Source organism: Pseudorasbora parva, chromosome 10, assembly GCF_024679245.1.
Source record: "Pseudorasbora parva isolate DD20220531a chromosome 10, ASM2467924v1, whole genome shotgun sequence".
Taxonomy (NCBI): domain Eukaryota; kingdom Metazoa; phylum Chordata; class Actinopteri; order Cypriniformes; family Gobionidae; genus Pseudorasbora; species Pseudorasbora parva.
In genome coordinates this window covers 33817091-33832674 of record NC_090181.1, presented here as the reverse complement: position 1 = coordinate 33832674, position 15584 = coordinate 33817091, and the positions used below count along the sequence as shown (strand labels likewise).

The 15584-nt window shown below is 36.6% G+C and overlaps 1 protein-coding gene across 4 annotated transcripts in view; it reads right to left on the bottom strand.

Moving 5' to 3' along the window:
• baz1a (bromodomain adjacent to zinc finger domain, 1A) overlaps positions 1-15584 on the bottom strand; it is a 47095-nt gene that overhangs the window by 16905 nt on the left and 14606 nt on the right. For all 4 annotated transcript variants that reach the window (XM_067455947.1, XM_067455949.1, XM_067455948.1 and 1 more), the window contains exons 9-18: positions 12207-12361; positions 8736-8831; positions 8511-8649; positions 8158-8304; positions 4495-4590; positions 4161-4385; positions 3682-3847; positions 3473-3577; positions 3274-3365; positions 2492-3037 (exon numbers count right to left, since the gene is read on the bottom strand). In XM_067455947.1, the coding sequence (XP_067312048.1) occupies positions 2492-3037; positions 3274-3365; positions 3473-3577; positions 3682-3847; positions 4161-4385; positions 4495-4590; positions 8158-8304; positions 8511-8649; positions 8736-8831; positions 12207-12361 (1767 nt within the window). The remainder of the gene's footprint in view (positions 1-2491; positions 3038-3273; positions 3366-3472; positions 3578-3681; positions 3848-4160; positions 4386-4494; positions 4591-8157; positions 8305-8510; positions 8650-8735; positions 8832-12206; positions 12362-15584) is intronic.

Sequence of the window (15584 nt, the reverse complement as noted above, 5' to 3'; positions counted from 1 at the left end):
ATTATTACCAAACTGACAATGAAAAATACTTATAAAGAATTAATCATTCTAAGTAATGTTCATTTCTTAGTTACTGTTTAATGACATTAAAATCAAAATCAAAATAACTTTTTTAATGGATCTAAGATAAAACTAACAATGATCAGTATTTCTTAACTAACATTACCAAAAACATTATACATTCTGTACCAAATGTAGCTATTGCTCAATCTTAGTTAATGCATTAAATAATGAGACATTGTAATTTGTCAGCCTACCTGTTGTTCTTTATAGCCTAATTCTTTTGCACTTTAATCTGTTTGAAAATTGTACTTTTACAGCTCTGAATTTTATTTTATTTTCCAGAACTGTATATATTTTTGGTGCATTATTGTATTTAAACATTGTTATTTTTGTTCTTACAAAAATAGTTCTTAAAGCGGTTATGCTATGACAACACTTTTTTTTTTGCAACTTATTTCAATATCGTGATAAAACTTCAGCAATTAATCGCAACATGAAAAATTGATATCGGCACATGCCTAGCTAGAATCCATGATACCATGCAAAAAAAATAGGCCCACAACATTAAAGTTCCAGCTGTATTTTTAGCCGTGGGCATGCTGTAATTTTTATCCCTGTTTGCACCAAACCCATCTGGTTTATTTACTGCCAAAAAGCTTGTTATAGTTTCATCTGACCATAGAACCAGGTCCCTTTTGACTTTTCAGTCATGTCTGACAACTGAATGTGCTGGAGTTTGTTTATGGATGAGCGAGGAGGATTTTTCGTGAATCCCTCCCAAACAACATGTGGTGATGTAGGGGTTGTTTTATTTATTTTTTAGGCTTTCTGACCCCAAGACTCAACTAATCTCTGCGATTCTCCATCTGTGATCCTTGGAGAGTCTTTGTGCACTCAAAAGGTTCTCCTCGCCGTGCATTAGGCAGGGCTTGTCATTAAGCATGTTCATGTGCTTGTCCTGTGGACAAGTAGATCATTCATTCACTTGAAAAAAAAAAGTGTGTTTGTCCGGAAAAAAAGTTCAATATTTTTTTAATTTTGCGTATGTGTTCAATCAGCTTTGACATATTTAAATTTGCATATTTGTGAATTTTTATTGAATCATTTCAAATATGTGATATTTTTATCTTTTATAAAGGGCATTTTCCCCCTAATCTTTTTAACTATAGGCTATGCTTCAGGTTTAATTTTATATTGTTAAATTTGATCAATAAATTAAATTAAATTAAATTAAATTAACTGCATTAAATAATGTTTTGAGATTTGTAATTTTTGTAATTTTGAATAGACACGTAGGAAATGTTGGAAAGTATGTTTAAACATGAAACTAAACCTCCAGTAGGTGGCAGCAGATGGCTTTCCAGCAGACGCGTTATGGTTCTGCTGTGTGTGAACGATTTTCGCTGCTGAAATCGAACAAAAGCACTCAATATTGCATCTAAAATGTAAGTGACTAAGTGAATGTAAATACAAGTGAATGTTAATTAATTGTTTATGAAACTGTCATATGAAAGCAGTGTCATTTTCAGTTTTGATGGTATTCAGGAAACAGCTGAAACGCTCTCGATTTGGAATTTCTCCTCCGGAGGCTGCACGAGCGTCAACAGCGCGACCTTGTTATCGTCAGTTCATCATCATATTATTATCCACCACTATCGATCGCCACTTACACTAAATTAATACACAATCATTCGTGCATTTTGGTGATTTGCTAGTTATTTTTTGTTTTCAGGCTCTTGTCCGTTGGGCAAGTTAAATTCTTTCACTTGTGCCTTCAAAAAATCCACTTGTCCCGGACAAGCGTTAATGTCGAGCCCTGCATTAGGACAATATACACACACGTCCTCTTTCAGGCAGATTTGTAACATCTTTAGTTAAATGGAGCTTCTTAATTATTGCCCTGATGGTGGAAAAGGGAATTTTCAATGCTTTAGCTATTTTCCTACAGCCACTTTCTATTTTGTGAAGCTCAACAATCTTTTGCTGCACATCAGAACTATATTCTTTGGTTTTACTCATTGTGATAAATGATTAAGGGAATTAGGCTTTATGCCTCCTTATATTTATACTCCAGTGAAACAAGACATCATAGCTGGAAAATTACATGTTCCTTGTCACCCTGGTGTGCCAAAAAATGTAAATAATGTAAATATACTTCAGAGATATTTTACTCATTTAAAATTCTAGGGGTACTAACAATTGTGGCCAATGTGTTTTAGAGAAAAGCATTTATTTCATAATGTGTTTACCTCCCATTTTCAATTATTTTACTTGAATGAAAGGTTGGATTTTTGTGATTTTTTTTTAATAAAAGATCAAAAGGATAAACAATGAAGATTATTTTTTCACAGCCATATTTGATCATATTTACCAGGGGTACCAACAATTTTACCACGACTGTGTGTGTGAGTGTGTATGTATGATATATATATATAATATATAATGGATGTCATGCAGCCCTAAAAAAACTCCCAAAATTCCACAGTACCTGAGTGAGGGTAACGATGAGCAGAATTGCTATCTATCAGTTGAGTAATGCGCTCCTTCTCCTGCAGCAGCGCCTCTTTGAGGCTGCTCTCTCTGTGTCCTCGTGCGTTCAGAGCCTCTATGAGCTGCTCCACTTCCTCAGGCATGCTGTAGAAATACCACTGATTGGGCCGGTTAACTGGGGGGGAGGTGTTCTCGACCAGCACTATCTCCTCAGTGGTGTCATCTGTCTTAACTGTGCTTTCACCTGAGGAAAGCTCTTCCATTTTATTTTCAGGAGTAGGGCGGGGCTCGAGCATGTCCTCTGTTAGGCCGAAGAAGTCATCCTCAACAAACAGTGCCCCAGCAGAAGGGAAAATCCAGTAGCGGCGATAAAGGCGGTCCCGGCCTAGAGGTAGGATGTAGGTGCAGGCCATAGCTTTCTGGATGCGCTCCAGGAGTTCTTTCTCTTTGAGCTGCTGTTGATGTAACTCCTCTGGGCTCAGACTGTCTTTCATTTCAACCTCACCAACTTGTTTCTGATTTGGGCTGCAATTTGTTTTCTTTGCTGGAAAATTAAAAAGAATATAAGAATACTATTAATATACACTAGAGAATTTAAACAACCATTATTATTTAGGTTTTACTAATCAAATAATTGTCAGTACACTTGAATGTTTTTAGTAATGAAATATTCCTCTTTCAATTAACTGAAATATTTATCACAATAAGACCAATAATATGTCTTATGAAAGTAAATTTGTCTTAAGATGATATGCTGCTAATAATTTTAAGAGCTGGTACATGTTTTTGATTTTGCTGGTTGTTCATCCTCATCCTCTGTCTGTTGTTCAAGGTGACCTTCCTGACTCTCTGTGCTTGTGTCCATCTCTTCTCTACAACAAACAAACAGAAAGCATAATCAAACATGTGGACTGGAATGCAAGATGTGTCCCAAAACAAAGGGATTTAGAATTAAGAATGTATTATTGGTTCAGCTTACCCTGCCACATGGCCTCCATTTTTTGCCTCCTCTTTGAGTTTTTCATGCTTTTCTTTCAATTTCTGCTCCTGTTCTCTCAGCTTCTCCTCCTTTCTTTTTCGAACCCTGGAATATGGAGACTATTAACAACTAGCAATTTCAAGGCATAAAAATCTTTAGTACTGATAGTTTAAGGTCTCTGGTAGTTTAAGGTCTATGTAACGCTGTACCTCTCTGCAGCTTCCTCTCGCTCTCTGCGATGCTGTTCAGCTTTAAGTTCTCGCAATTCCTGTTTGGCAGATCTCTGCTCGTCGGCATTGTCTTCTATAAAGTCTCTTGTGGAAACCAGTGTCAACAGCTTCCCACACAGTGTTTGGAGGATCTTTAGTTTCTCTCCTGAACACACATTTATAACGAAGATATACACTTTGCAAAATTAGAATATGGTGATTTTTTAAAATTAATTTTACATAATACTGGTTTATTAGTTTTATTTATTAAATCATTTTTTGGTTCAAGGACATTTAGATTTTAAATCCTAGATTGCTAATCTCAATGCATGTTCTGAAAAACAGAACCATCTAATTTTAATCAAACGAAAATATATTATTGTTTATTGAACTATATAAATTAAAAAACAAGACACAAAGTCAAACGTTTAAATAAATCAAAGTCAAAAATAAAAAAATAAATAAAATAAAAAACTCACCAGGCAGCAGGTCATAGACAGCAGTGCAGGAGAGCTTTTTGAGCAGGCACTGGTTTGACAGACGTAGCTCCACACAGGGGTCATCTGTGGAGCCAAACCCACCCTGTTTCTGGTAGCGGAACTTTGCACTGGTTGAGCTGCAGTCTGCCCCCGAGGACAGGATGTGCAGCCTCAGAATCTCAGAGAGCGTACAGCTGTCCAGATCCAACTGCTTCAGACTACAGCCTGGGCAGAGAAATGGAAGAAACATGAAGTTCCACTTGATTTTATGAATTTACAGCAAGCATACATTATAACTGACAGGACCAACATATTTCAGGGCACATTGTCTGACCTTGGTGCAGTTGTGGCCAGGCAGCAGCAAGAGATGCCACAGCACTAATGGCAGATTGTGTGGGGTCAGCATCATCCTCCAGGGCTTCACTCAGATCTGAGAATGACAAAATAGCCAAAAACACCTGGCTCATTTAGCCGGACGTCGTCATATTCAATTCTAGTCAGAATATGAGTCTGATACTGCTCCATTAGGCTGTGATTATTGAGCCGTGTTTAAACCGAACCAGGAAAAAAAAATGCATCTGCACTCAATTGGATAGACCTACAACCAATCAGCTCAATGGAGTAAGTGACATATGTTGAGCGACACATAGTAGTGAGAAATTCGGATAATTTACAGACTTGGATATTTGAATAATGTTCAGCAAAATAAACAAATCTTTTTTCCAAGTCATTTTGTTAATTTCAGCAGAATATAGTTCAAATGTCACATGTTAAATTCACCAACACATATAGTACTTACGCAAACATTGATCACATTTAGGAATAAAAAAAATAATTATAACCTAATGCAGCCAAGACCAAACTTTAAGAAAGAAATCATTAAATAATTGCTTAGATAAGTCTTCAGGCTATGCAGTCTGTTAGTTAACCTCACCTAGTGCGAATCTGAGTCTTCTTTCATTTGTCACTTCACATTTAATCACGTCTGTTACCTGGTAAGATTAGTACACCTCTCCTGTCTTCGGGTTTCGAGTCGTTAATTCCATCATCAGTGTCTGATCTGGGCTGTAACAGCACTATATGAAGTGCATGCTGCCCCGAAAGAGAATTGATTAGTTCACCTAGAGTTTTCGGGTTTGAGTCATTCGTTCACCAACTCACAGCCCCATAGACTGAATGCAGAAGAGCCTGTACAGAACCAATGGCCTGTAGCGCATGCATGGTAAACACAAATTGAACGAATCGCTTCCTGGGACAACTCATTATTCCCGAGTCATATTTAAGATTAGTTCAAAAAGAACGAATCGTTCATGAACGACATCACTAAAGCATAGTTGTCTACAGAACTCAACTGCAAACACAGTAGAAGAGTGTAAACGATCTTTGCTGGTGTTGTTAAAAGAATTTAAGGATACACAGAGTACTTGCCAACACGATCATAATTTTTGAGAGAAACAGTAGGCTAAAGGTGAATGCATATATGAACAAGTTCTTCATTTAGGATTAGAAGGAATCCAACCCAAGTGCCCTTTCATGACGTGAATGCTTACATTACTGTTGATCACCTGTCAATCATCGTATAAATCCCACCCTGACAATTTCATTGGTCCGAACAGCTCCTGTTCGGGCATAGTTACTTCGCAATGCACGAAGTCCAGACCAAACTTCCCAACCTCAATGTTGAGGACGGGGGGCTAAGTTCGGCTGGCATCCAGGCTAGGGCTCACTAGGATACAGAAGGTAACTAACAGAACATAATGATAAAGATACAAAATGCGATGAATCCATGGCCCCTCGGGCTCGGGCATAAATGCAGGGGGCATTTACGCCTAAGTCTGATGGGTCCCAACTTTTTTACGCCCCTAGGGCCGGGCTTCAGGCCCATTTTCACGCCATACCTAAAACACGGGCCGGGCTTCAGGCCTTTTTAAGGCTTCTCATTCGTTTATTTATTTATTTTATTAATTAAAAGGAACAATGAGATGTGCTGTGCTGGTCGAAACAACTCGAGACCATAGCTTAAGCGACTGTCCAGACATAGCTCTCCCAGGGTTAAAGAGTCCGCGCCAGCAGCAGCACGCGTTTCTTCAGCGCAGATGCTAGAGTTATGGCCTTTTTGCAACTGGGTCCTTCATTCGTTTTCTCTGACCAGGTATGAATCTGACTGCAAAATGACCAGGAGTAGGCCTAAATGCCTTCCTAGATTCGAGACGTAGACAATTTATTTCCGATCACTCAAACAAACCAATTCAGAAGGTGATATAAAAGCATTTCAGACAAAACCAGACAAATGTAAATGTATCTGGTTGTTTAAACCACATGTAAATTTTACTCCTGGTAAACGGTTAAAAAATAAACGTGTGAGCTATGTTGTAGTCAGATAGATACGACGGTGCTACTCCAACACGCATCACCACATATGAGTAAAGCAAGCCAACACAAATGGCTGTAAATGTAACTTAAAATAAGTCTTAGAAGCTCAAAAAAAACAATCATCTTAAATAAAAATGTATGAGACTAAATGATCTTAGGTGCTTAGGTCGCTCTCACATATTGTGATCTTTGAATTTGAAATGAGCTGCTGAATAAAATGCATCTTGAATCTTTTCCTTTCCTTGATGTGAACTCAGTTAAATGAGCATATACAGCGGGAATAGAAGAATAGATCGGATTTATATTCATTTTGCAAAGGTGTAAGGTATAAGACAACTTGCATATTTTTTATTTGTTTACATTGTTTAGCTCGTTTCGTTTGCGTGAGCCGTTGCGAGCAGCATCAGCCTGCCTCAGCTCGACAAAAATGCCTTTTACTGTGGTGGTAATAGTAGGCTAAATTAACTGACATTGTGATGGTTGAAGTGTTATATCTATGGATTTTATTATAGGCAAGACAAGTCAAGAGTTGATTTGAGAGGCTAAATTGATTAAATGTGGTTAACTCACTGTCGGCCACTGGCCACTTGGTAGTCACATAAACATTTTTTAACTTTAATTTAACAAACAAAAAATTGTTCTAAACATTTTTCTAAATTAACTTAATAAAGAAACAAAATGAAATATAACTACTTTGACATTAAACACAAAACTAAACTATTTTAATGGCTGCAACCATGTAAAAAAGACAACAACAAAAAAAGCACGTGCTCCAGTCGGACTCGGGGCGAGATTTTTGATAAGCTTTCACACACGGGCCTAGATTTGAGGCCCGTGCAGGGCTCTAACCTGAACTTTCTAATAGTTGTAAACCAATATCAGTGAACTAATTAGCTGCAATTTGGCACTTACAGAGTACTGATACTGGGCTAACCCAATTCTATACTTGTGTAATTTTAACATTTTTTCCCCCAAATATTGACTATACAGTAGGGCTGTGCAATATTGAAGAAAAATGCGATATGCAATACCTTGTTAAATAATGCGATATTCGATACGATATTGCTTTAAGTGTGTAAAATCTATTTAAATTATATTTTTAAAAAATGATCTGAGAATGAAACCATTTGTGTTTTACATTCATTTTGGAAAAGAAAGCGTTGTTACAACTTCTGAAAGTGACCAGCAGTGTTTTGGCAAAAAAGTGTGTCACAAATCTGACCATATAATTTTAATGTAAACATACAAAGAATGTAATGCAAATGCCCAAAACTCTTTGCTTGAATTGGTAACATTTAGTTATATCAACCTAAAACTTAATATCAAAAACATCCAGGAAAACAAATACACCTGAACTAGGGGTGGATGACCTAAAACATACACTTTTAAAATGTTGACATAGCCTATTAAAATCATTCAGATATTGCGTGCCGTTGCAATATGCAATATGTACATATGCGATATTGCAATAATTCCGCTATATTGTGCAGCCCTACTATACAGAGGGATTTCATTCCCACCCTGTCTGTATATCTGTCAGATTTCTTATGATAAAAAAATTATTTCACACAATTCTAAACAAGACTGCTTGTGTAGTCTATTATAAATAAGTTGCCGCTCTGACCTTTGGTGTCTGTATCTGCCACTTGGTCTCTAGCCACTTCCTCCTGTTCCTCTGCCAGAGCCTGGAATATGGCCGAAAGAAAGAAGAAGAGCAATTCACAGAGTGGACCCTCAGGATCAGAGCCCACTACAGCCTCCTCCAGAACCTCTGTAAACAGCAACAACCCTCATGAGGAACATTCAGAAAATATTTTGATCTGACTTGAAAAAAAGAAACAAAAGAAAAGCCAATTTGAAAGCTAAAATATTATTAGGGCACTCAAACTAGATTTATCAATGAACGAGACAGACATAATATGCAAACAATATCCAATGGCGTAATGCATTTATGAGCAACCAGTAAGTATATCTTACCAAGTGTTACACCATCAGGGAACTCATCATTTAGATCAAACAGCTCTCCAAATGCATGCAGAAACTCTAGGACCATCAGAGCATCTCCAAAAAGCTCTGGCGGGAGACGTGTCTTCACTGGAAGTGGTTTTGGCAGCTCCTGAAGACAGGAGAGTTTAAAAGGAGAGTGTTTTGTATGCTTGCTTATATGTGCCTACACAAAGAGGTCTCAGGGAGAATGCTTGCCTTTAGGTCATCACACTCCATGTCCTCTCGGGGTTTGCTCCATAACTTCAGTCGTTCTGCATATTTTTTCTTTTCCTCCTTTAGCTTCTCTCGTTCCTGAAGCACATCACATAAAGGGATGATTATGGAACTAGATTGACAGTAAACGTAAAAGTATAACAGATGCAATAATTAATGGCATATGTGACCCTGTCTGTGAAAACCCTCCTAAAGTCATTTTTTTGTGATTCACTGTTTTCTACATAAAATCCTCCTACATAATGTAAAGAACATTCTGTTAAAATATAACCTTGATATCTCTGATATTAACTGTGTATAGCTATGTTAAAGATTTACTGAATTTCGGGCTCAGAAAATCATGTTTTTGAGAAATTCCAACGTAAACAAGCTTATTTTTTAAAACTGCAAAACATTTGATGCATAATTATCCTGAATATGAGCCATATACCACATTAAAGCTGAGATTCTCCAATTTTCAGTGATATATGACACATTTATGGGAAATTTCTTAAAGTTTTGTAAAACAGGCCTATTTATTATGATGCGTATGTCCAAAAAGCACAAAAACATTCAAATGAATTGGGGGTACAAGAGCTTGATTGTAGCAACAATTACCAAGTCAATTAATTGAAATTATTTGTATAACTTTATTACTAAAATTAAATATCCATGGAAAGAGTCATTAATATATAAATATTATATTACATTTATATATTACATTTCAGTAGAAAATCTTATCTTATTTTCCTTAAAAAATAAACTTAAATTATTTTACTGGGCTACATTAAAGGGTTACTTCAGCGATTAGCATATGGCTTTGTATCAGTAGAAACCCTGGAGTATATTCAAATGATTGTGCTTTCCCCTCTCATATCTCCCTGAGACAAGAGATTTATGCATTTTATTTCTGGAAAAATTCCTCCTATGATGCAAATTGACGATTTTTGCATCATAGGAGGAATGTTTGCCCAAAGGCTAAAGACTACAGCCAGCAGAGGGAGCCATTTCCGCATGTTTTGAATCTGCGCATGGGGGATGGGAGATTACACTCAGCTCAGCTCAGGAGAGCTCAGCTCACAGCTACAGGCACTCATTTAAACGGAGATATGGTGAGCAATGTAAGTCTTTTAACTTCTCAAATTAATTTCTATGAAAGTTAAGCTTGCAAAGGCATGAACTGAAACACGCCAGACTGAACTCGCGTTGTGAATGTATGCCGCGAGTGTAGTCGCGATTACCTCAGCTCTCATCACTCCTGCAGTCAGTGCTCAGTGCTGTGATACTCGCGCAGTGACTCACTCATTATATTGAACAGACACGCTCAGTTTTTAATTGTAGTGTCTCTAAATCAGTCCCAGTAATCAAGTTGGTGGTGTTGGGAATGGCCTCACGGGGCAGCGAAGCATTCTGGGAATTGTAGTCTTTCATCCCCATGGGACAAAAATACATTTTCTGTCTTTTCTCAGTCTAGAAGGCACCAAATTCAAAAATAATTTCACATTTCTACTGCATTGATGACCCAGTTTAAATACAGATTCATCTTCCCAGCGCTGAAGTACCCCTTTAAGTACAGTACTGGAGTAAAAATAAAGAGAAGGATAGTTCACCCAAAAATGAAAATTCTGTCATCATTTATTTACCCTCATGTACCTTCAACCTGCACTTTCTTCAATAAACCCGGTTATATCATTATTCAGGGTAATTTCACAGAGATTAATATTGGAAAAGCTGTTTAAGCAATCAGCTATTATCTGTTCTTGCTCGCTTTTAAGTGCTGCCATGTCAAATAGCCTAGATAACTTAATTCATTAATCCAGCGTTTCCCAACCTTTTTTCAGTCATGGCGCCCTTTGAAAATGTTCTAAATTTTGTGGCTCCCCCTTGCATACGTTACGGTAGGGGTGTAATGGTACAGATTGCTCACGATTCGGTTTTAGGTTCACAATTTCAGGTTCACGGTTTCTGTAAGGTTCGGTATTTGCTATGTTCATGGAAAAAAGGACTACTGTCAAATAAAAATAAAGAAAAGAACAAATAACTTAAATACAAGCAGAAGCACAAATAATTACTATTGAGCAAAGATAATAAAATAATGCTCTTTACTTTTCTTTTCAGGTAGGTCTAACATTAGTTTTTAGTAAATAAATTGAATAAAGTAATCAAATGAAAAATTATTGCATATTTAACTGTTTAAATTAAATATTAATCCTTATTAAACTTACAAAAGCAATTCAATCAAGAGCAGTGAGTGATTCCTTATCTTCTTTGACATTAAACAGACAGCAGTAAAGGCTACTGCCCATTTAAGACCCAGGGGTATAGCTTTCTCGACTGTATAAAGTTCTCTTAAGGCATATTCAGACTATGTCTGCTTGGATTCTCATCAAGATGGACATGTTGACATCGGCTACTTCTTGTGTGAGTTTGTCCGTTCAATCGCAACACTTCAAAGTAAACTCAATAGTTGCGCGCCGAGACGTGCATGTGCACACTTTAGGATGACCGCACAGTGAGAAATCTTCTCACATCGCGATCGCACGTGAGTTCTCAATCGTGTCTCCTGGCTCTACACCCATATTCATATTCGAAGATACGGCAGCACTCACAGGCATTGAACAAAGTTTACTAAGAGAGACCGTTTGCCCACGTTTTTCTTTTATTATCGCTGTTGTTGTAATGTATAACTGAGGAGTCAGCACGTGTATCCATCGACAGAAACATACATAAAGCATTATTTTCAAGTTACAACCTATATTAAAAATGCGTCATCAGATGTGAGATAAACTGCGATGCAAGTGCGTGCTGAAACCGTTTACGTGGCACCCCGCGCACTCCGGTTGGGAAACACTGCATTAATCTGATGCACCACCATCCACAACATGTATTATATTGACACATAGCAGGCCTAATATGACTTTAAGATGGTTATTATTGGCACAATGTTGAGCTACAAAACAAAAGAAGAAAATATTAAAATATTGGCGATTGATATTAATGTCTTTCTCTTCCTAATGGTAAAAAAGGAAGTTCCTGAACCGAATAACATACGAATCAGCTGGTGTTGTTGTGATGAAAACCCCCTGAGATGATTAAAATCGATGTTTAGGGAGCCTGCATCTGATGTTTGTTTTGTGCAAAAGTACAAAGTGTAGTGTTAATAAAATCACTAATTTCAGTATTTATAATGTTATGAATTAAAAATTGAGCATTGTATCTCAAACCCCTTATAATTTATCATTTAAAGCAATAAACACAAATCACCTATTTTCGTCATTTTTATGGCTATGGCACTTTGACGATCATAATCTCATAATTCAATTTTGCGACTTTAGCCGGGGTTTCACAGACGGAGTCACATATAACAAAAAATAAACATTTATAAGAACAACATACTTAGACACAGTATATAGGAACAAAAAGCTACCAAAAAGATATGCACAAAAGAAAAGAAAAAAAAATCTTTCAACTTACCCTCTCTTTCTCGACCTTCATTCGCTCCTTCACCTCTTTCCGCCTCTGTTTCTCTTCTTCTACTATCCTCTTCAACTCCTCTCTCTTCTTCTCCTTGTCCTCTTTTTCTTTCTTTTTGGCCTCTATTAGATCTTCTCTTTCTTTCTTGAATTTTTCTTAATAATACAAGCCATGTAAAAAAAAAAATGCAAATTTCAGGGCTTGAAATTTATATTATTTTTTTACTTTGTAGCACTGGTGCACCCAAACTTAAAAAAAAAGTTAGGATGGATATATAAATATAGTTATATATATATATAACTATATTATATAAATATAAGTTATTGTGTGACGGAAACAGTGACAATTTAAGTTGGGTTGGAATGGACTAAAGCCTATGTTTAGGCTATTAAGGAAATGCAATTTTACCAAATAACTTATTTTAAACGATAATTGATTTAAAAGAAGCCTACTTTAGTGTAATATATGAGGAGCTCTTTTCCAAAACGCTATAAATCCATTTTAATAGTTTTCATGAAAATGTAATTTTTTTACCTACACCCATACATTTTGTTAATATGTGATTTATCCTGTAAAAATGGTCTATTGGCTTAGTCTGAACATGTTCAACAATGATTGTTAAATGAAACCACAATATTGGTAAACATAAATTAAAAGTAAAAACTTTTGTGTTTCACATTACAAATTCATAGTTTTTTATATGTAGCTAGTTGGTTTGTCTTTTTTTTTCTTTTTTTTAAAACAACAAAAACAAGCAACACGTCACATGCAGCATATGACATCATGGGTCAAGATGATTGCCGGTTACAATCGCATTCTAGGGTCGGGTGGAGCGGTGGGGCGACGCTGCCGGTAAGAATCGCGTCCCAGTGGGGAGTGGGTGTGTAGAAAATTGCTGGTAAGAATCGCGTTCCGTACAGGATTCTGTTCCAGCTGGGATCGCGTTTGCGGGGGCACTACAGCGCGATTGAAAAGGCACTTTCACTTTCAAAGGGGCAGGGGCTCAAGACGAGATAAGAGGATAGATCACATTTAGCCTAAAAAAAGGCTCTGCGCTTATAGCAGTTTGGAAGTACATTTGCAGTACATTTAAACAAGAAAATATAGCGATTTGGAATTAAAGATTGATGGAGCAGAGAATAGGTTCAGTACACAGCAAAATGGCATGACAAACAATTTTTTTATTTTTTTTATTTGCCGTTTATCGCATTTTGGAAAAGAGCTCTTCATATGTCACCATATTATCACATGTAACACTGAGAATTAGAATAATTGTGATGTGATGGTCGGGTGTGGCTATCTAAATCTGAGAAAATCATAGTGTTCAGGGTGGATGATTTGGATGTGACGTTAGAGCTGTTCCGCACATCTCTAGTGCGAATTCAATTTAACCTGCAGCCTGGATTTACAGTGAACATGGTGTGTTGGGCCATTTTCATAGCAGAGCCACTCTAAGTATTTCAGCCACTCTGTCCGAAAACTGTAAGCTTTCTTTTCTGCTGGTGGATCCACATGGATTCACCACATGATCGATCATTACCAACCTCAGGAGTTACATTATCGCTCACTTTAGGCGGCTTACAAAAGAAACCACTGTGTTCTTTTCATCTACTCTCTGAAGCTCTTTACATTTTGCACACTAGTTAGCTCCCAGTCACGTGACAATGGAGCGCTGTGAAAGGGAGTGAATTACGGCTAATATTATCCAACCAAAAATCTGCTTTAAAATTAAGGAAGTAAAGTTTAATTGGTTGTGAGACAGTGTCAGCTCACCACAGGCACATACTGTGCAGTAATTAGTGAAGTTTTTGTAGAGAAATAAAAACAGTTATTTGCACTCTCACAAATGCTTCCAAATATATGTTGACGTCAAGTAGATGCAATGCATAATTTACCCCATGACTACTAAGGGTGTAATGATACACTTGAGTCACGATTCGATATACAGCTCTGGAAAAAATTAAGAAACAGAAAAATCAATGTTAAGTAGTCTCTTAATTTATTCCAGAGCTGTATATTACGATACTGAATCACAATACGATATGTATCACAATATTTTAAGCTGACATAGAGGTTTTTATTTATTTTAATTTTTTACTTTATTATTGTTTATTATTATTAGAAACCACAAATATTCCCCCATTGCATCATTATACATTATATTCAACATTATATATAGTGTTTAATGTAATAATGTCACAAAACTTAAAACTTTACATTACTTGCGCTTCCAATACAGGCAGCATTCTCTCCTGGTGCTTGCTATCCCACCTCTCCTGCACTATATCAGAATAAACTATCATACTACTAAAACTAAAGGTGATCTGGTGATTTAAAGGGGTGGTTCCATGTTTTTTTCTAGGCTTGGTTGTGTTTATGGGGCTTAAAACTTCCTTTTTTTACGCCATTTTTTAAAATATTTTACCTTTATTCCACACCGCTGTCTCCACTGTCCTTTGACCAGCTCGTTTGCTTCCTGCTCCTATGAAGCCCATCCCTCCGAAAAACGCAATGGTCTTAGATTGGTTAGATGGCTAAACGTAGTTTAACTTCCAGCGCTGTAACTTTGCAGATATTGTTTATGCTCAAGCAGCAACATTACACACTAACTGAAGTTAAAAAAGTGAAATCGCATGCAAGCGCCCCTTTAAATGATGTTTGCGCTTTGACTTTGAGGAGTGGCACTTTAAATGATGTTTGCGATCTAATTTGAGGCTTGTCATTCCAACAGCGCGTGTACTTCAGATGATCAATGCAATCAGTCACAGATCTAATTGCAAGAAAGCTTGTCAAAATGACTACTCTCAAACTGCAAATGTTTAGCTCATCCAAGAACTTTGATTCTTCATTTATTTACTCATGTTGTTTTCACGCGTCATGCAATAATTTGAAACTCCGTGTTTACTACAGAATGTGCGTAGTCATAAATGTTCATCATAAGCTATCGTTTGTGTCACTTCAGAAGACTTGTATTTGAATTAGACACTTAAGTCGTTATTTTTACAATGCCTTTATGACATTTTTTGGATATTTTAAGTTTAAGAGGAATAATGGATTTTAAATGGAGGGACAGAAATCCCTCAGGTTTAATAAAGAATATCTTCATTTGTGTTTGGAAGTTAAACGAGAAACGAGATGATGGTAAGTGCATGATGACAGTTTACATTTGTAAATTTGTGTTTGGGCGAATTATACCTTATAAATAGGCCTACTACAGCAAGTTGAGCCTTGGATAAAACAACTCTATATCGTGAATCATATCGTTTCCATTAACAATACAGTCACATTTATATTGTGCTATATTGTTTAACAATATGTCGTTACACCCCTAATGACTACTAGATAAATTTGTGTGTAATGTATTTAGCATTTTAAACT